The 22187-nt window shown below is 38.5% G+C and overlaps 1 protein-coding gene across 2 annotated transcripts; it reads left to right on the forward strand.

Moving 5' to 3' along the window:
• Positions 1-358: 358 nt before the first annotated feature.
• On the forward strand, positions 359-21727 carry LOC145780817 (lysosomal cobalamin transporter ABCD4-like). Of its 2 annotated transcripts, none has more exons than XM_082592458.1 (13): positions 359-498; positions 11081-11208; positions 11383-11522; positions 13084-13326; positions 13628-13895; positions 14558-14649; positions 14786-14941; positions 15284-15356; positions 15756-16001; positions 16613-16740; positions 17711-17802; positions 20082-20197; positions 21500-21727. In XM_082592458.1, the coding sequence occupies exons 1-13, from the start codon at positions 372-374 to the stop codon at positions 21560-21562; spliced, it is 1872 nt and encodes a 623-aa protein (XP_082448584.1). In that variant the 5' UTR covers positions 359-371; the 3' UTR covers positions 21563-21727. The 2 variants fall into 2 exon arrangements, with proteins under 2 accessions (XP_082448584.1, XP_082448586.1); XM_082592460.1 differs by lacking the exon at positions 359-498 and adding an exon at positions 3399-3531.
• The last annotated feature ends 460 nt before the right edge of the window (positions 21728-22187 follow it).

Genomic DNA, 22187 nt, shown 5'->3' on the forward strand with positions numbered 1-22187 from the left:
TTTAACAAGCTGTATGCTACTAAAAACTGGTAGTCATTTGGACACTATTGTGCTTTAACTTCTTTGACATGATGCAATACGATAGAGTTAGCGATACTTTATATACAGATTAAGCACTAAGTTGAGTAAAGGAAATGTTGTCAGATCTTTGAAGAAGTGTTGCTTTTTGGAATAGCTTAAATATAATGTATCATAGGCAATAGGCATAAAGAAATAACAAAGCCACTGGTGTAATTTTAGTGAAATTCTTGGATTGAATCTTTGATGCTTATAAAAAAAAGTAAATTGTTATCTACTTTACTAGTGACAGATCTATATAATCAGTTAGCACTAATAACTGATCAATTTTAGACAATTTTTAAGTTTGTGTAATGGCTCATGCAAAAGTAGATGTCGTATTTTTTCGAAGGTTGTGGCGGTTGTTTGGAATTTTATTTGAAAGATACAACTCCAGGTCTTCATTAATATTTTATGCACTTTCCATACTGTCCTTGATATGTAAGTAGCAAAACAATTTTTTTAGCATGTGCTTTTTACTAATTATTTTATGACTTCGTGTGTGCCTCCATATTTTTGTGAAAGCACAAACTTGTCACTTATTGTACTAAGTTGTATTAGTTGTATTTCATGGCATAACAAACGATTAAGAAACCTTTACAAAATAATCTTTGAATATCACAATTGAGTTTTGTTACTCACAACTGAAAAAGCATATAAATCACTTTTTGTTTTGGAATCTTATATTAGAATAGTTTTAATTTTAGTTGTTGCTCATTGTGACAACATAAAGTACAATGCAGTGTAAAAACAGCTCGATGCAACAAAAAAACATAAAAATCAAAGAGGCTCCTTCAATTTTAGCCAAGTGTGCAACAAAAATGGAAGTGATTGTAGAATTTTGACACGAATTCTACGTTAAAGAATATCTTTCTCACTGGCGCCAAACAGTGGATTGGATTATCATATGCGTCGCTCAGTTAATACGGTTATGCGCCTACTGTAACGAATAGAATTAAGTAACAAAAGTAGATGACACCATTTAATGGCTTTAATAAACTAAATAGGCACTGCGTCTGAAAAACATAGCAGAACATAAATATACCTTCACGTAACAGCAACAGAAAACTATACTAGCACCACCCTACTTCAACCCAAGCAGCGTGTTAATGGTAACTCAACAAAGGTGTAAAGGAAGACGCGACCTTACACGTCAGCGGCGCCGCTGCAATCAACACAAAGCTTTAAGCAACAAAACAGAACTTCACGACATTCAACCCCGGTTTAATGAAAAACTCGACACTACATAAATTACATCACGGCATTATAACAAGTACAAGGATTCAAGCCAAACCCAGTAAATAAATACATAAATTGCAAAAACTAAGTCACGTATCAAAGCCATAGCGCACAACAGGACGGCGTGTTCGTGTGGAGCGACGTAACGATGAGTTTTGTTCAGGATTGGTAGGACCAGCTTCTGAAGATTCGACATTTTGTAAAATTGGAGCAGGATCCAAGTGAGGTTGAGCTGATTCCAACATTCCAAAATCAATTTCTAATGGCTCCGTTAGCGTTTCGTCATCATGAGTGGTGGTAATCTGTTTAGGATTAGGTGCTAAGTCACGCAATGATACAGTAGTTTCACGTCCATCATTGAGGCGTACGTGAGCGTATTGGGGGTTAGCTTCAATAAGCTCGGCATCTTCAACAAATAAGTCGCTCTTGTTTCGTACATGACGTTTTACATACACCGGTCCTGGTTTTAGCCAGGCAGGCATCGATACCCCATTTGAAGACTTACGAGAATGATAAAACATACGCTCGTGGGGAGTGCAGTTTGTAGCAGTACATCAAAGTGAACGTAACGAATGTAATACATCGGGTAACACGTTTTCCCACAAAGTCTCGGGTAGTTTTTTTGACTCGCAGTCCCTAAAGAATAGCTTTCCACACTATGCCATTATATCGTTCCACTTGGCTATTGCCTCGAGGGTTGTATCTAGTAGACCGACTGGTCGGAACACCCTTTCCATGCAGCCACTCTTTCAGTTCGCTCGACATAAAATTTGCACCCTGGTCGGTGTGGACATACGACGGAAATCCAAACACGGAAAATAAATTTCATAATTTTTCGATAACAGTAGATGCCTTCATGTTGGCACACGGATATACAAAGGAAAATCTAGAAAATTCGTCCACGATCACCAACAAGTATCTGTTCTTGGTGGCAGATGCTACAGGACCTTTAAAATCCATACTGATTCTTTCGAAAGGTTGGGTTGCTTTGATGAGGTGTTGTTGCTCTTTGGGCTTATAAAAAGCTGCTTTAATTTCGGCGCAGTCTTTGCATTGCATTGCGACGGCTTTCACGGCTTCCAAAGAATAAGGAAGGTTTTTCGTTTTTATATAATGCCACAATCGTGTAATACCAGGATGGCAAAGTGATTCATGTAGCAATTTTAAAGCGGCTTCTGATGTTGTTGTCACAGATGCCGATGTTGCTCTAGAGAAGGTGTCAGGTGCAGTGTTTTTATTTCCTGGTCTGTAAACGGTAGAGAAGTTATAAGGTGAAAGTTCCAAACGCCAACGTTGTATTTTATCATTTTTTTACCTTGGAAGGATGTTTTAAATCGAACATAAAGGAAACGCTTCTTTGGTCCGTAATCAAGTTAAAGTGTCTTCCCAGCAGTAAATGCTTCCACTTTCTTAATGCTTCTACAATTGCGTAGGCTTCCTTTTCAATTGCTGAATGCATTTGCTCCGAAGTTGATAAGGTTCGCGCGTGAAATGCTACAGGACGGCCGTTTTGATTTAATGTTGTGGCAATGGCAAAGTCTGAAGCATCTGTTTCTACAGTAAAAGGAATAGACTCGTCGATTGGTTGTAAAGAAGCATGGGTTAACTTCGTTTTCAGTTTGTTCAAGGCAGCCAAAGCCTCACAACTTAAAGGCAATTTTTCTGTTTGCACGAGTGACCTAACTGTTGCAGAGAAGTTAGAGATCCATTTGGCGTAGTAGGCGAACAATCCCATGATTCGCTGCAATTCTTTCTTTGTTGTTGGTACCGGCAAATCTTGCAATGCTTTGATACGTTGGGGATCTGGTTTTATAATTCCAGCTCCAACTTGGTAACCCAACAAACAAACTTCAGTGCGGTTGTACAAACTTTTTGCTTCATTAAATGTAAAGTGATCTTCTTTAGCAGCTTTGAGTAGTGCTGCGAGATTGTTATCATGCTCTTGTGTCATTCCTCCCACGGTGAGTCGGTGATATTATCCAAGTAGGCATTCACGCATTTTAATTTGTGTTTTGCAATAGAGTTGTTAATTACTCGTTGAAACGCGGGTACCGCGTTTGTCAATCCAAATGGTAAGTATTTCCATTGGTACAGCTCGTGCGACGACTGAAATGCGGTATAACGGCGATCTTTGGGGCAAATTGGTATTTGATGGTACGCAGATTTTAAGTCTAATGTGGATATATACTTCCACTTGGCAACTTCATTTACTATGGATTCAATGGATGGCAAAGGGTAAGCGTCCAGCAAGGTATACAAGTTGATTGTCTGGCTGTAATCAATGCACATCCTCTTCTTTCCATTACCATTGTCGACGATCAAGGGCTGGGCCCTCCATGGGGAATTGCTTTTCTTTATGCGGCCTTCGCGTAATAATCGTTCCGTTTCGATTCGAATTAGTTCTTGGTCAGCCGATGAGAATTTACAAGTTTTAACAGCCATTGGTTTGCATGTAGGTAGCAAGTGTGAAAACAACTCAGGATATTCGACTTGTGCTGCAGGCATAACAGATGACACAAAAAGTTCAGGCAAATTACCATTAAATTGAAAAGTTACACTTTTATGGCGTTCGAGTAAATCATCGCCTATGATTGCGTCACAAACCAATTCAGGCATAATAAGAAATTCTGCCTGTTCATAAAAGTGATTGGCAAATTTCAGTTTAACATTACAAATACCATAAATGTCGGTTTTTAACGAAGTGTTAGCCATGTTTGCAACGAAACGAAGAGACGTATATTTAATGTGGTTTTTGTCCACAAAGGTCTTGCTTAAATAACTGTTTGTACTTCCAGTATCGATTAAAGCGTTAGCGAAGGCATCGTTAATTTTCACTTCACTTACAACATGTTTAGAAAATGTAGAAGTAGAATGCAGTGTAGACATTGAAGCTAGACGAGGTGAGTTTATGCAATTGCTTGTAACAACACCCTTACGACTTAAGCAACACTTGGCATAATGGCCAGTTTTGCCACAATAATCACATTTTTCGTCTTTTGCAGGACATTGATTTCTGCGGTGCCAATTACGACTACCACAAAAAAAGCATGTAAACTTGTTCGATATGTGCTTTTTTGTTTGTCTTATTGCTGCGGTTGTGCGATCCTGGCTGGACGAATCTTCGCTTTTATTTTGAGTGTACTCATGTCGAACTGTCGGCAGCTCAGTTGAACAACTTTGCACAGCACACATGTTGTGGTGAGAATACGTTTCGGACGTGCTTTTTGCCAATTCTAGAGCTCTAGCCTTGGCGCAAGCTTGATCAAAAGTTAAAGTCTGATTTTCGAGAAGACGCTCTCTTATGAGTGTGGACGAAATCCCACTGATTAAGGAGTCTCTCTTCATGTCATCTCTATAAGCTACTGCATTGACGGGGACAAAGTTGCAATTTCGGCTCAGATTATTTAGACGTGAAACAAATTCATCAATTGACTCACCGTCTTTTTGTTGTGCAGTAGCAAGCAGATGTCGCAAATAGATCTCGTTCCTTGGCTTGACGTACAAGTTTTTGAGAGCTGTTATTGCATCGTCAAAATTGTCGGCTTCAGACACAGTTTTGTAAGTGTTTGCAGTAAGGAAAGCTGCCAATATGTTGAGCTTGTTGACTGGTTCCTCTCCTTCAGCACGAGGCATGGCTTCCACAAAGTTTGTAAAAGTCTTGAACCAAAACTTCCAATCGTCTTCTGCTGTTGGTGAATTTGGATCTACGGATAGCTTTTCTGGTTGAAGACATTTCCAGTTATTATTGGCCATCTCCGATTGCTTTCAGGACTTGCACTTTCTATCAACTCTTCTAGCTTCGATTTCTATGTAGTTTATTAAATTGTAACGAATAGAATTAAGTAACAAAAGTAGATGACACCATTTAATGGCTTTAATAAACTAAATAGGCACTGCGTCTGAAAAACATAGCAGAACATAAATATACCTTCACGTAACAGCAACAGAAAACTATACTAGCACCACCCTACTTCAACCCAAGCAGCGTGTTAATGGTAACTCAACAAAGGTGTAAAGGAAGACGCGACCTTACACGTCAGCGGCGCCGCTGCAATCAACACAAAGCTTTAAGCAACAGAACAGAACTTCACGACACCTACAACAGACAGAAAAACAAGCCAAGTAGTTTGAATCTGAACACGGTCTTGAGTTCTGTTAGTTTATTGTGGCAGATAGGTTGCAAGATCACAAGTCAGCAGATCACAAGGTCACAAGATCACAAGTTGCAGGTCGAAGGTTCAGCCACAAGGTTGCAGGTTGCAAGGTCTACAGGGTTGCAGGTCGCAAGGTCTACGGGGTTGCAGGTCGCAAGGTTTACGGGGTTGCAGGTCGCAAGGTCGTTTAACAAACTTAGTGGGCAGATATAGGCTACTTCAATTCTAGATAGAGCTGGTGATTATAGTTCAGACTCACCGAGACAGCAATCAGGGCTTGAAGTGATAATCCGTACAAATAATAATCCAAATAATAATAAGTCATACAGCAATTGATTGTACTAGTGCATCTTATTCAAATAGAATACAAAATGTACAATTAGTAAATGGTCAAGAAATATTTCACATAAAGTTTCTCAATTTATGCTTAAGAGTTAAGATTTAAACATCTCGTTTCACCAAATGCAGCTAATACAAAACTCAACGGAATTTCTGGTCTATACTCTCAAACGTTCGCTTTGCTAAGCCTTTTATGCTGATATTGCAAAACACAAAGAAGATGCGCTATATAAAGACAACGATAAGAAAAAATAGCTTCAGTAATATGCCTTGGTTGAAGCAAGCAAGCAGATAACAATCGTTCGCCAACGTTGATACAACATCTTTCAAGATGCGGCGAAAGGCTTCGAAGAAATAACGCGCTTAGCCAGTATTTATAGTCACATACAGACACACAGCATTTAGACGTTGAATTACCGTTGGCCGTGCTATGCCAACGTTTAAATGGATGATGAAAAACAACGATTAGTATTTTACGGACCATAAGGCGCACCGGACTATAAGGCGCACCGGACTATAAGGCGCACTGTCAATAAATTGCTTTGATTAGTTTTTTGTTCATACATAAGGCGCACCGGACTATAAGGCGCACTGGACCATAAGGCGCACCGGACCATATATAATAGTATATCGGTACTGGTTTTGAGTGTAGGCAATAAAGCACTACCGCACTTGATCCATACATAAGGCGCATCGGACCATAAGGCGCACGATCAATTTATGAAGAAAAAAAAAATTTAAAGTGCGCCTTATGGTCCGTAAAATACGGTAATTTTCAGCCCACAAGATGACATAAAATTGTTTTTTAGAGCAGTAGAGTTAAAAATAGCATTTTAAAACAACACACTACAGATACTCTGGTGCCGTTTCATGAGCACAATCCCTTGCAAGCCCAGTCTCTTGTCTAGAAACTGACAGCAATTACACTGGTCTACAAATTTCAACTTTTTTTTTCAGGTTTGGGTTTTGACAACTGATTTTGGCTAATTTTGGGGCGCTGAATCCGAAAATGAACTCAGATTTTCTCTATCACATCAAGTTTTCTTTCTATCGTTGCCATTATTTTATGAAATTGACCAATTTTACCCTTTTTAGTGCAGTAAAATGTCAAATATAATTATTTTCTGACAGCTATAAACTTTCAAACATAGAGATATTTTTACACTAAATTCATAAATTGGATCAGATTTCCTTTAAAATAAAAAAAATTCCTGTTATGATAATCGTAATAGGACATAGTGGAGATTGGTAGCGTTGAGTTTTTCCATGCTGGCTTGAACTCCCTGTCTTGGTTTCTCAGGCATTATCTGTGGGTCAGCTGCTATCTCTGTGCAGATGGAATATCGTAGGAAGACAGCTGGTGGGAGTAGATTTGACTTAGTAATAAATTCTTGCTTAGTAAGGAAGATTTATTTAGAAGTTTCATAAAGCACATGTACATTGTACAGACCAACATCAGAGTTCAAGCTGAAAAGTGGTCTGTAGAAGGAAAAGATATTTTCATACTTTATAAGTTTGAGTTCGAGTCGGTTAGAGTTTTTGGTATAATGGTGTTTCTGTGGAAAAACTTGCTCTTAGAAAATTACTAACAAAGAAAGGTTGTATTTGATCTCAAGCTATGTCTGCTTCCAGCAAAAGAAGAAAATGTTGTAATGATCCGGATATATTTTGTTACATTTGGGGATGCTTCATGTTGAAGTCTCAACAATGCAATGTTACCACGATTGTAAAAAGGGCATATCTTGCTTACTTTAAAGTCAATTTGGGGGACCAGGATAAAAGCTGGGCTCCTCATAAAGTGTGCAAGACCTGCGTTGAATGTCTGAGAAGTTGGTCGCAAGAAAAAGGTTCACAAATGAAATTTGGAATGCCCATGATTTGGCGAGAGGAACGAAATCATGTTGACGATTGTTATTTTTGTCTTGTTAGTGTGAAAGGGTATAACAAAAAGAGTAAACATCGTTTGAAATATCCAAATCTGGATTCGGCATTGCGGCCAGTTCCTCACAGTGATGAAAAGCCACTGCAAGTATTTACATCACTTCCAGAACTACACGAAGAGACTATTTCTTCTTCAGAAGCATCGTTTAGTGAAGGAGAAAGTGAAATTTTTCAGCCAGCACCCGAGGATCTGTCAGACAAGCCTTCTCAGTTTAATCAGATGGAACTAAATGATTTAGTGAGAGATTTGTATTTGCCTAAGCAATCTGCGGAGTTATTGGCATCAAGGCTACAGGAAAGGAAACTTCTCAAAGCTGGTACAAGCGTGACATTTTATCGCAAACGAGAAGAAGAACTGCTTCCATATTTTGCTTCCTACAATGATTTCGTTTATTGCAACAATATAGAAGGGCTTCTTCTAGAAATGGGACTACCACAGTATCATGCAGACGAATGGAGACTTTTCGTTGATAGCTCCAAACGAAGTTTGAAGTGTGTTCTACTTCACAATGGTAACGTGTACGGTTCTATTCCGATAGGACATTCGGTGACAATGAAAGAAGAGTATCAGAACATCAAAACCGTTCTTGAAAAGTTAAAATACCATGAGCATGGTTGGCTCATCTGTGTAGATTTCAAAATGGTGAACTTTTTGCTGGGGCAACAAAATGGCTACACCAAATACCCATGTTTCCTATGCTACTGGGACAGCAGGGCCAAGTATCAGCACTGGAACAAAGAAGAGTGGCCTCCAAGGCTCACCTTGACACAAAAATATCATACGTGATCAGTTACTTGATATCAAAAAGATCCTCTTGCCTCCTCTTCACATCAAACTTGGTCTCATGAAACAATATGTAAAAGCTTTAGATCATGAAGGAGAGTGTTTTAAGTATATATGTTATGCTTTTCCCGGTCTCAGTGAAGAGAAAAAAAGAGCTGGGATTTTCAATGGACCACAAATCAGGCAATTGTTAAAGGATGAAAATTTTGTAAAATCAATGTTGCCATTCGAGGCTAGAGCTTGGAATGCTTTCGGTGCTGTTGTGAGAATTTTTTTGGGAAAAAGAAAAGCAGAAAATTATAAAGATCTCTTAAGGGAGCTACTGCTTAGTTTTGAAGGTTTGGGAAGCAGGATGAGCATCAAAGTTCACTATTTGAAGAGCCATGCGGATGAGTTTCCAGAAAACCTTGGGAAAGTTAGTGAAGAACAGGGTGAACGTTTCCACCAGGATATTAAAATTATGGAGGAACGTTATCAAGGTCGGTGGGATTGTCATATGATGGCCGACTATTGCTGGAGTTTTAAAAGAGAAATTCCAGATGCTGCTCATAAAAGAAAGTTCCTCAAAAGAGCATTTTAAGCTTATATATAAGTGAAGAGTTCATATTTTATGAAAGCTCTTTTTTTGACTGTTTCTGAACTCGCCCTGCCCAAGTCAATCCTTTGAGTCAATCTTTATTTTGGCACTTTGCTATTTCTGTGTGTGTCTTCAAAATTTCTGCACTCCATTGGAATGTCTATGTGCATATTGTGTGAACTGTAGGCTATAATTCAGATAATACCTTGTCACTGTCCTATCGACATGTTCGTCAGCATAATGTAGCGTAGCCTATGATGTTATTATAGTTGCTCTTTTGCATGCCTATGTTTTATTCCAAGGCATGAAATTTTAATAAAGACAACGCAAATTTGTGTGAATATAATATAGAATGCTTGTTTGCTAATTAAAGCTAGATTATTGCAGGTAAAACAGTGTTTATTGCATCAGAATTCCTTGTTTTGACAACAGAGGGGGGGCAAAATTGATTTTTTTCAAAAATTAGGGATATTTCATATCTCAAAAACGTGATGTGATAGAGAAAATCTGAGTTCATTTTCGGATTCAGCGCCCCAAAATTAGCTAAAATGAGTTGTCAAAACCCAAACCTGAAATTTTGTGTAGACCAGTGTTATTTAAACTTGTGTTTCGTGAAGAATAAGGAATTGCTAAAAATGTAAATTGTTTTCGTACAATTCGATGGATCACCAACTCCGTGGAAAGAGATGTATGGATTTAAGTAAACACAAGCTTTATCTCTGTAAAAGTAACGTAATAATTCTATCAGCAGGAAGACGCGATTGACGTTTCAGAGGTTTGTCTTGAAACAACAAGCATCGCTAGGTCTGGCTGATGCTTGACATAATACTCAAGGCGATTATAAAATTAACAGTGATTTCTAGCTGTGTTCACTGTTCAGGCCTTTAATCTCCCGGCAGCCATGGCCCCCAAGATGTCATCAAGTGGCTTTTGAAACTACCGCACTGGTAAGCCATGTTTGGTCACCGGCTTCCCCAAGCCAACATTGCCCCACTTGTGTTGGTATTTTTAAGTTTTTTCTCTTCACTCACATAATTTTCAATATTTTTTCACAAATAAAGCAAGGTCTCTTGCACGTCGACATGAAGTATTGCTGAGAAATGTTTTGCAAAAAAACTGAGCATCAACCTATAACAACTCAAAGACAAACTCTGCAACTACCTGGGAAGCAGCGCAATTAAATACTACAATATGTTTTCACGTTGATTTTACCTGAGTGAATGCAAAAACATTATACAAGGCTAATTGGCAGCCTTTCTTCATTGTTAAAGAGCTGGTAAAGGAAAAGGCCAAGCCCCATGTTTGAGTGACTAGGGCAGTGGTTCCCAACCTTTTTCTGCTGCTCATGACTCATTAAACTAGGAAGATTTTGGTGGTGGCCCATTAACTTATGCAATAAAAAACACAAAGTGTCAATAACGTAAATATTAATTAGCAGTTAATTTACACAAGTTTAATGAGAAGATTGTTGCTGCATCTTGTCACTTTGTGTTTTTTATTGAATACTTTGAATCCTGGGTGTAGTCGATGAAATTATGCAGCGTATGTCATATTCAACATCAAGTTGGTTGCGTTGCTTCGATTTAATAAGGATGAGAAGGTTACTCACATGACCATGTGACGGTGAAAGACATTAACTTTTTTTAAACAGTTTCTGCTGACGCGAAGATACGATGAGGACACTCTAATGCAGAATTCAGTGACTGAATTTATGATGATTGTTATGAAGTTATTATTCTGATTTATGCCTAGTTTGGTGTCCCACTGAAAACAGCGTCATGGCCTACCACTGGATGAAAAGTAGCCTACTGGATTAGAGGACCATAGTCTCAGAGGCTATGGCTAATTGGCTACCATTATTATATATACAGTGACTATATCCTGTAGATATTAATATTTTGCCCATAAAAAGTGGAAAAATTTGAAGTGGAAAGAAAATTGTTGTATAAAATTGGTAATATTTAAACACATTGCAATTTTTGTTTTCAGTGCAGTTTGTCATCTATGCAGCTGGGTTAATTCCTTCTAAATTCTTCGAAGTACTTGGAGCAAAAAATGTTGACGCTTTTCCCAAATTGGCGATTTATTCTATTTCAATCATTGTTTTAAATGCAGTTGTAAGTATTTCTCGTATGCTTTTCTTTGAAAAAATAACTTAGCTTAGTAATTCGTCTGAGTAAACAATACAAAGCCCAAAATGTAGCTAAAATTAAACTCTGTGTTTTCATTTTCTCTTCAATTTCTGCACTTTTAGCACTGACTTTTTAAATTTTAATTTTTAATTATTTCAGATGAAAAGCTCTCTCACTTACGTTTCTCGGATTCTCTATTTAACATGGAGACAAACTCTTTGTTCAAAACTTCATCAAAAATACTTCAGAAGAAATAATTATTATGAACTAAATGCTCTTGATCATTCATTAGATAACATGTAAGTGTCGTACAGTCAGTGTCCGACGTTTTTTTCGTAAACAGTTGTTCGTAAAACAATTGTTCGTAAAGTTAATTCTTTGTAACACATTTTTTTGTAAAGCATTTCTTCGTACGTGCAATTGACCGTAATACTAATTGTTTGTAAAACAGTTACAATTCTTTACGAACAATTAATTAGGGTAGCGTATATGCTCGAGATGTGCTAGATGTGACGTGCTGTAGACGAGCAGACAGAGTGTAGAGTCCCTGATTCACAAATCACAATGGCAGCGAAAAAGGAAAGCGAAAGCTTTTGTATGGTGGCCAGCTTTATTACAAAGATTATAGTGCACTTAACGCACAAGGGCAAGAAACTACTTATTGGAAATTTGAGCATTTTCCAAGGAAATGTCCTGCACGAGTAACAACAGGGGCGCCGAAACAATTTTTGACTGGGGGAGGGGGGGCAGGATTATGAAAAAACGCACTTTTGTTGCTGAAAGGCCAATTTTTTTTTAAACTTTTAAGATAAGATATAGCGATAATGCTCATCTATCAGCTCACTATCGAGTAATGATACAAGTGTCTGGTATACAAAGAAGGACGTCATGCTATGTTATAATGATATAACCTACTGTGTTGCAGAATTTGTGCTGTAAATATTATTTTGAGCTTTTGATTGAAAGCTTTTGATTAACGGTTTTAAAAATATTTTCTTTGTCGAATATCTCGAAAACTAGAGCCAATTTGAAAAAGTTAAGTGCATTTTCGGAATCAGGGGCCTTGAAATACTTTAAAATGACTCTCACCTTTATATGTGCCAAAAAATTTTTGTTGGCCTGTGTTATAATTAGGCTAAAAGCGAATAGCAGAAATTGTTATATTGCAAAATGTACAGTAGCTTACATGACTTAAAAAGGGCACCATTGCCCCCCTGTCCCTCCATGATGCTCCCCGCTTCCGGCGCCCCTGAGTAACAACTGAAAAATTGTTCACAAACAATAATTGACCTATCACCCGTTTACGAACAATTCACTATACAAACAATTGATGTATACGAAGAAATGATTTACAAAGAAATGTTTTACGAAGAATTAATTTTACGAACAACTGTTTACGAACAATTGTTTTACGAACAACTGTTTACGAACAATTCACCTATAACCGTACAGTCGAATTCATCAAAAATGAGTTTGTTTACTATGTCAGCTTTCCCATAATTTTTTTGGTTCTAGCAGTACTCCAGCCTTTTGTATGCATTTAAGTTTGCCCATAAATGCATGCGGAATACCATAACTTTGCTTATTTTCATCTCCCAGCTGCACTTTGTTGTCACATAGTAGTGATAAAGTTAAATTTTCATAAATAGTTTTGTGGTGCTGTACTTGGTGTGTAACTTCAGTTTTATTACAAAGTTTATAAGCTTTTGCCATTCTGATATATATATCCTACAGTACCGTACTGTAATATATTGATTATTATCCAAGTACTGAGAGTCATTGCGTAAAAGGTGGGTAATGTCTGACGTTTTGTGATTATATGCGCTTTTGCAATGAAACTATTTTTGTTGATCTTCTCAGGGATCAACGAATTACAAGGGATGCAAATATGTTTACAAAAGAATGGAGTCTCCTGATCAGCCGTCTTGTCGTTATTCCTTTTACTATTGTGTACTATTCTTACCAGTGTTTTGTCAATACAACTTGGCTGGGGCCTGTGATAATCTATGTATATTTCGTTGTGGGATCAATTGTAAATCGAGTCATAATAACTCCCATTGTTCGACTAAATGTTAATCAGGAAGTCAAAGAAGGCGATTTTAGGTATGTATGTTTGTAAACATGGATAGCTCTTTTCATTTAGAGAAAGGCAATGTTTTAGTCCATAGTCCAATAATTATCTTGACTTTGCACGCATCGATAGAGCTGTCGCTCAATTTAATTTAATGTGGTTTAGATCTGTGCTTAATGCTTTTATCACTGCTTGCTGTTTAAATGCATGGTAACTTATTGTTAAAAAGTAACAGGTTTATATTTATGTGCTTTCTTTTTGGTGAAGTGGTCCTATAGTTTGTATTGTCCGCTTCCGCATACTTTCCAGAATTGTAGTTTTTTACCTGTTTAGGTATCAGCATTTGAACGTTAGGGTCAATTCAGAATCAATGGCTTTTTACCACGCTGGCGAAATCGAACACGAAAAGAGCAACACACGACTCGGGATTTTATTAAAAACACAACTGTCTCTATTCAATTGGTCATTTTGGCTCAACTCAGCAGTAAACATATTTGATTACGTGGGAGGAATTCTGAGCTACTTGGTAATAGCTATTCCAATATTTGCGGGGGTTTACGATGATCTTGCTCCTGAAGAAATAAGCTCTTTAATAAGTGAGGTAAGCAATTTCATAAATTTGTTTAAATTCACTACGTTGCGTTTCACGTTTGCTTAGTTTAGTTAGTATGTAACTGCTTCCGATGCAGAAAACTGTTTAACATTTTGTCATCAAAGAAAATATGTCATAATTTTCTTTTGTTGTAGTCAGAATGTGAGAAAATCGTAAACTTTTTATATCTTCTACCGTAGCCTTTTTATACTCATTGCTATACTATGAGGCGCATGCGCAATTGCGCATAAGTAAGCGGTACCGAGTAACTCTTTAATTGGCGATACCTGCGATAAATTCATTTGGCAGTACTGATGCCGAATTATTTGTACATAGATAAATCGGCACTTTTGTGTTTTCATATTCCGACACTACAAAAAACATAGGTCTTTGCAATACCGGTGATGGACAATTGGTAGTTTACACAAAGTTGCCCCCAACACGTTGCCTTATATTATTTCGTAATGAGTGCGCGTGAAAGCGATAAGATTCCGCGAACTGCTGGTCTTTAACGTTGTATTTTAAGTCGTTTTTTACGACAAAAATATTTCGTTTTTGCCGTAAAGATGATTTTAACAAACATAATGTTTTTATTTGATGGAATTTAAAAAAGAACCGGTACCAGCCCAGGTACCACTAACCTACCTAATTTACATTTTTACTCATTGCAGAATTCATTTGTATGCATCTATTTGATCCATTCATTCTCCCAGCTTATAGACATGTCAAGCACCATTGGCGACATAGCTGCCCACACACACAGGTAAGCGATTGTTGTGGTTAAGTTAGAACTATCATTGCGCGAGATGCTGTTTTCCTCCAGTTGAGAAAACGAGTATTTCTGTTACGTTTTTGATGTCATTGTAAAAATAGGATTGTCTTATGTTTGTATGGACTAGGTTGGCCCAAGTGATAGAAACGATCGATGATAAAGAAAGTCGCAGTGAAGGACTTGAAAGTGGTTTTGAAAATGAATCGTACGGCAATGATGCTGATCCTCTTGTGGAAACGGATCCAAATGCCAACCTTGAGGTAGAAAAGGTGGACAAAAACACGTATGTATCTCTCACCGTTCTATTTTGCTCCACCACGAATAGAAGCTTGGGAAGATTCATGACGTAGCTTAATGGAATATCAAACGCCAAGCAATCAATTAAATGATTGAATAGTTTTACTTTTAATACTGTTGACCGAAATGTTTGAAGGCACTGACGAATTTTTTAACGCTTTCCGCTGGTATTCGCACGTTTCACAATGATCAATGTTTTCTGATCACCTTTGTTCGTTACGGCAATCGTAATTGACTATTGTTTTATGAAGTATGATTCTCATCTTACATAGTGCAATCCTAATGTGCGCTTTGCAAGCAAGTTTTTCAATTAGTCACTTTTTGCTAGGTCAACCATATCCACGTTGAACCAACAGCGGGCATGTGACAACGAAGCAGCGGTGTTCTTCAATCTCGCTGATGTAAGCAATTTCGTGTTTGTAACTTACAGTTTGTATTTCGACCGTTCATAATGTCTGAATCTTTGTATGGCTGATTATTGTCCGAAAGCCGGTACGAAGGCTGGAAGATATCAGTTTCTACTTCATCATTCGTCTTGCGCGATTAAGTTTGATGAATCTCGCTGAAGTTATTCATCTTAATTAGTTGCTCCACCGTTGTTCTTACTGCCTATTGCAATTCTGAAAACCGTTGTAGCGTAAAAAATGGTGTTGCCGTTTGAAAAGTTAGGAATAGTTGCTTGAAATTAACCAAAACATGGCATATTGTTGTGATTGAATTGCTTTCAAATACATCTTTTATTATTGTGAAAATCTCTGCAAACTGGGTATTAGCCTATGCTTGTATGCTTTCTTTTGTAGATCACATATTACACGCCAGACAATTCTTATATCTTGGTGAAATCACTAAACTTAACAGTGCAAGCTGGAAAGAACTTGCTGATAACCGGTGCAACGGGCACTGGGAAAACGTCATTGCTGCGAGTTCTAGCCGGGTTGTGCCAACCTAGCAGTGGTACATTGAAAACATATGTTGCTTTTGGCCCAAGAGGTGTCATGTACTTGCCACAAAAACCCTTGGTTACTGATGGCAACCTGCAAGATCAGGTCAGTAGTTGAATGTTTTTATATTTTACGTTGATTCAAGTACAGTTTTTTGCGCAACTATATGATGCAGTATACACTAGTATACAGTACTTTCATGAAGAAACTTTTTTGTTTTACATCGTTATCATGTGTTTTTCTGCTACAGCAACTTCCGAAATCATAATCTTGTGGCTACTTCTACATTTGTTGTATGCTCGTATGTTTCTATTAAACGTGTACGTGTCAAATTAATGTTTAGTTTACCATTTGTGTTATTCGATCATGTTTGTTCTCTGTGTTTGCAATGGCGGATACAAACGTACAAAGTATCTCGGTTTAGATAAACTTTGGCTGAGTTAAAGGCTTTGTTTGCATAATCTTTGATCGATGTTGTTGTGATTGATTTGCACAATTATGAACTGTAACAGTGTACGTATTTGAATTTCCAGTAGACCTAGTGCCTATGCTGCTTTCTCTCCCTTGTCTATGGCACTGTGGTATCGCCTAAGCTTTGCGCTTTTTGAAAAAAATTGGTAGTCAAACTTAAACAGCTTGAACTAGATTTTATAAAGCCTGCAGTGCTTGGTACCAAGCACTATTATTTGATTTATTACTGGAACGTGTAACTGTAGATAACATATCCTCAAAGCGAGCCCTATCCCGAGTACAGTGACGGAGAAAACCAATCTAGGATGACAAACGCGATGGTTGAAGTTGGCTTAGAGGATTTAATTGAAACAGCTGGAGGATTATGCGGGAGGTTTGTCACATCTAGCCTAATCACGCCAGAATTCTATTTGAATAAGATAGTGAAGAAGTCGCCTTTGCAGTGGCGAAAACTTTGTCAATAAAACTTTTGTATCTTAAATGAAGGATCCTTCTACAACTTTTCATTCTCAATAACACAGTGGAACCTGAATGAGGTTGAGAGACATCAGCGTCAATTTCATTACCGTACTCAGAATTTTCTATAATTGTATTCAGTGGCGCCGCCAGACCTTCAACAATGGGGGGGCAAAATATTGACAGTGCAAGACAGTAGCGTAGTCAAAAATTTTGAAAAGGGGGGTGTTGACGGCCGGCGGGCAAAGCCCGATGGCCGTCAACACCCCCATTTTCAAAAATTTGAATGAAACATTGAATGACCCACTGCTGTATGCACTGCCACCACTCAGAACCAAATAAGAGCCAATCTGCTGAACAGCCGGTAACAATTGTTACGTGACAGGCAGCAGGCGAAGTACGTGAATACAATCACAAAATCGTAATAATAACAGCAGCAAGAAGAGCAAGTTTAAAATAAAAGGGAAAGCTTTTACCCCCCTCCCCCCCCCCCCCTTGCAACTTGAGTTGACTTCAGGTTGGGATCTAAATATAAAAAAAATAAAAAGATGATGCCCAAAACATTGGGGGCAGCTGCCCCGCCTGCCCCCCCCCTCTGCCGGCGCCACTGGTTGTATTATGACTGGACACCATCGATGCGAATAAGTCTACAATCCAGTCGGCAAATCAGTCATTTTTTACATTGTTTCAACGTCTGTAGACGTTGAATCAATGCAAACAAATAATTGATTTACTGTCTGAGAATGACTTTACATCCAAAAATCACACGCGTGTGGTGCAATGTATCGACAGTATTTATTGTCGGTCTCCATTTTTTTTGTTAATTTTCTCTTGCATGCAATATGTTTCAAATTCTTTTTTACTGTGACCTTTATTATTTTTTACAGGACTGAATTGAATTGGCGCGATAGGCTTTCTACAGGGGAAATGCAGCGATTATCCTTTGCAAGATTGTTTTATCATCATCCCGACTTAGCAGGTGACATTCGCAAGTTTTTACATGAAGTAGGCTACATGGGAAGCGGCTGATTCGATGACCTTCTTTATCGCATCCAGGGTCAAGCCCAGTGGTTGAATGTTTAGATTAAGTTAACTTGTGGATAAGAACTTCAGCTGCATGGAAACATGGGCCCAGGAATGGAACGAGCTGCCACATATCCCTCCCCAGTTTTCAGTTATACCAGCACTCTCCATCCCTCCTGGAGCAGACCTCTCAAGAAAGGCATGGGTCACATTGAACAGGATCAGATGTGACGTTGGCTGCACTGGAGCTAATCTATTTAGGTGGGGGTTGCATAATTCGCCGATATGTGTCTGCGGAGCGGTAGAACAAACAATGCAACACATACTCCACGAATGTTCCATCTTACGCCGGTTACGGCCCCCAAGTGGAATCACTGGTATTCGACAACTGGACCCAACTACTGTATCTTGGCTGCACGAGGAGGCATTGCCAATCTAAGCTATTTAAAGTAAGGCACCTGCAGCTAATAAGGCCCGGCCAGTAATAAGGCCCACCCCCTGGATCTCCGTTGTTACAAATCTTTTAAACAAAATTGGAAGCTCTGATTGGTGCTATGGTGAATTGAGACTAACTGGTAAAGTTTCACAGCCTAAAGTTGAGAACTTTTTGAGTTACGGAAAGTTGAAGTTTGGGGGGGGGGGGCTGAAATTGAGTGGTTTTATTAATTTTCACATATTTTAGACTGTTCTGCAGTTAACAAACCGCTTTGACTTCTGTTTTTTTGCATTTTATGTGAAAGATATGTGCATGCTGATGCAGTAAAACCAATAAATTCGAACTTTTTTTCTTATTAAAGCAAGACTGATAATAATGATCAGACTAGGCTAATTTTGATAATGAGGCCCATGGGCCCCTGGAGTAACGTTGTGCACCCCTGGTTAAGAAAGTGGGGGTTAAAGACTTGAGTGACCTAAACAATTCTTGTTACACCATTAATCCAATTTGTTATTGCAATGGAAATATCATAATTTCAGAATCAAAATACTTCAGTATCCCTACCATATCTAAAAACACCATGTCGCTTTTTTAAAAATGGAGCATGGGGCGGGGGAGGGAATAGTTGTCTCTGTGTATTTAATTATTAGTTATGTGCCTGTGTTGCCGATTAGAATTTGTTTTGTGGTGTTGTTATTGTGAAAATACACCTTTTCCATCACTTTTGGTGCTAATTCAAACCGGGCCTTATTCACAACACGTGCATCTAATAAGGCCCACTTGAAATTTTTTTTATTTTTTTAATATTTTACAACCCCTTTCACTTAGAAACTTGTTTAATAGATATGTTGTTTAGATAGACCCAAAGTATCCTCATTCCAAGTTTCGTTTAAAACTATGCAGTATTTAGAAAAATATTGAGGTTTGAAAATTAGCGGGCCTTATTAGCTGCAGGTGCCTTACAATTCAAACGAGAAGAAGAAGCAACAGGAGCTTCTGACATTTTGTTGGTTTAAAAGCACTGTGGAATACAGTACTTAATTTTGCGTCTGAAAAAATATAACGTGACATTCAGTGAAACAGCGAATAGCTCTACTCTCCCTAAAGAAACTTTGTACCATGAAGAAGCGCAATCTTCGTGCACTGACAACAATTATACAGCAACATATGATTTATTGATTAGGCCTGCTAGCACTTCACTTATGCCTTAAACAGTTCAATATCCTACTCTTCAACTAGTAAAATAAGTTCAAAAACTGCTGAGCTTATGCTTATCTAGCACTTCCAGAAAAATCGATCAGAAATCACGAAGTTGGCTAAACATGATTATTACGTCACGCTGGCATACTATCATACATGCTGCATAATTTTCTTACACCTGTGTGTAGCCCTTACATAATTTACTGTAGTAAACGATACAATTTTGAAGAACATTTTATCAAGGATTTATAGAACTCTCAGTGGACCAACAGAAATTCCAGATGGGCCACAAGTGGTCCACCTGGACCACGTTGAGAATCACTGGTTTACACAAATTTATCCTCACACTTTCAAATCGAAAGGATGTCATCAGAGTACTCATACAAAAGGTTTCCTGTGCTGAACCGGATGGTCTGTCACAAAATTCCTGCCGTAACCTTTTCCTTAAACGACAATGTCAAACACGACTGTTTTGCTCGCAGTTAGTGCAGATGAGCCGCGCCTTTTGAGACAGATCTTTGTTCAGCAGAACGAGGGGATGCGTCAAACCTTTTAAAAACTTCCACGTTAATTAAACTTATCATTTTTATATATTTTAGTTCTTGACGAACCAACTAGTGGACTAAACGAAGACACTGAAAATATTTTGTATTCTTCCTGCAAAAAGCGGAATATCACTTGCATCACTGTCGCGCACAGAAATAACCTCAAGCAAGTAAGTTAGCTAAAAGTAGAACTTGGATAACTCGTCACCCCTGGGGAACAGAAAAAGTGACGACTTACGCGAACTGACGACCAATGCAAACAGCCAAATTTTGCCATTGTTTCGCGTTGCATTAATTTCATGGTGCTCCGCGACCTAATTATATGCGGTAGTGGTAAAGTGATACGAAGAGGAAAGCGAGAAAAGAATTTAATTACGGTACACAATAAAGTAGGCTACAGCACAGCAATAACGCACTTAACAGCTTAACTGAAGAACACAGATGTTTTTGACTGCGTTTTGCTTGCGAGTGTCTTTTTAGGAGGGTGTTCAACGTCGTCCTTGGTAGGTCATGTTTGCTGAACAGCGCTTCTCTTATCGGCAACAGCGCACGTGCGCGCACACCCGCAATCGACCAGACCGGTAGGCACTTTAACATGACCCACTCGTCGAAGAGTGCCTGCTTTTCAATGTGAAATTGCTTTGTGTTTTAGTGACAATTTTCCTTATAAACTCCATTGATTGCAGTCATTAAGATCCTTCTTGCACTCAGTTCAGTTGCAGAAGAAAAAATAGTATTAGCAGAGGGTGGGAATCGAACCCACGAAATCGAAATTACTACTCCTCTGGTTGTAGCGAAGCATTCAGTTAAATTTCTTTGTATCAAAATTTTTCGATCAGAATATCACGTGTCGAGTCACATGACTGAAATCAGCTGAATCGCGAGTACGCTTTTCGACGAGTGGGTAATGTTAAAGTGCCTACCGACCAGACCAACATACTCCACGCATGTGCGTCTGGCCCGATAGAGTGTGTGCGTGCACACGTCTTAGCGCAGTAATTTCTTCTCGACAGAGTCTGTAAATGCCACGTCAGCATTTGGGTGGATGATTTAGACGAATTTTACGTCCCAGGGGAAGAAAAACATTGACGACATAATCGAATTGACAAATTATGCGATGGCCACTTAACCGAACTTGATTGTGTACGAAAGATAGGCTTTCTGCCGGGACCTGGCAATCATTGACGACTTGGGCAAACTGACGAGTTTTCCGAAGACGAGTTATCCAAGTTCTACTGTAGTAGAATTCGCTTATTTCAACACAATTTTTGAAAACTACTAGTGACAGATTCATATCTTTTTTCCATCCCGATCCTAAGCTGCAATTAAATTATCGTGCAAGTGCTTCGTATTCTTGCATCGTAGTCCCATTTTCCACCTCAGCACCCGAGAAACTAAATCACATGCAGTGACAGCAGATTTCACTCGCTGTCATAAATGAGAGTTCCAATAAATATTTCATTTGTTTGCAGTTTCACGATTTGGAATTACACTTGCTTGGCGATGGTGACTGGACTTTATCCTCATCGTTATGAATATCAACACTGCCGCTGCAAAGTCATTTGCCTTAATTGTGCTACCTGTTTTATGAAATAACCTACCGGTGCCTGTTTTCTTCAAAATTATGTTTTAATGTTGTCCTAGTTGACGATTTGATTGCTGTGACGTGCAATGCCACTACTGCTAACATACAAAATATCTGCAAATTCGTTGGTTGAAGTTGAAACGATTAGTCTTAGTTGAGATGGCAAGGAAATCTAAATTGACCAAGCGACTGGTCAAATATCAGATGACGCTCACATGGCGTAGGTGGCTAAAGCGATAGAAAGATCTTGAGAAAAACATCACAAAATTTCCACTTTGTAAATGAAAATTAAACGCCCTTTAAAGGACAGTTCTGCATTCGACGACCCTTGTGAATGGAATAACTTATAACCACCGCGCCTGCGTCGGTGGTTCGAAGTCTACAAGTAAAGGTAAAGGTGAGTCCCATACTTGATTCAAGCCTCGGGGAACGAGAAGATAAGGTTCTCATTAGACTAAGCCTTCGGCACTAACGAGAGTAGGGTGGCCAGTTCCTTTCTCTCAGCCGCCTTTCCTTCAGCAACTACGCCCACCCAATTTATTACACCCTGGGTAGAGGTGAGCGGTGTTTTTCAA

The sequence above is a fragment of the Aplidium turbinatum genome, chromosome 12 (genome assembly GCF_918807975.1).
Source record: "Aplidium turbinatum chromosome 12, kaAplTurb1.1, whole genome shotgun sequence".
Taxonomy (NCBI): domain Eukaryota; kingdom Metazoa; phylum Chordata; class Ascidiacea; order Aplousobranchia; family Polyclinidae; genus Aplidium; species Aplidium turbinatum.

Coding starts and splice junctions, on each gene's coding strand:
- LOC145780817 (XM_082592458.1), top strand. CDS start 372: ATGGCTCATGCAAAAGTAGATGTCGTATTTTTTCGAAGGTTGTGGCGG. Junction 14,650..14,785: donor ATAGCTGCCCACACACACAG/GTAAGCGATTGT, acceptor TGTATGGACTAG/GTTGGCCCAAGTGATAGAAA. Junction 14,942..15,283: donor GAAAAGGTGGACAAAAACAC/GTATGTATCTCT, acceptor ACTTTTTGCTAG/GTCAACCATATCCACGTTGA.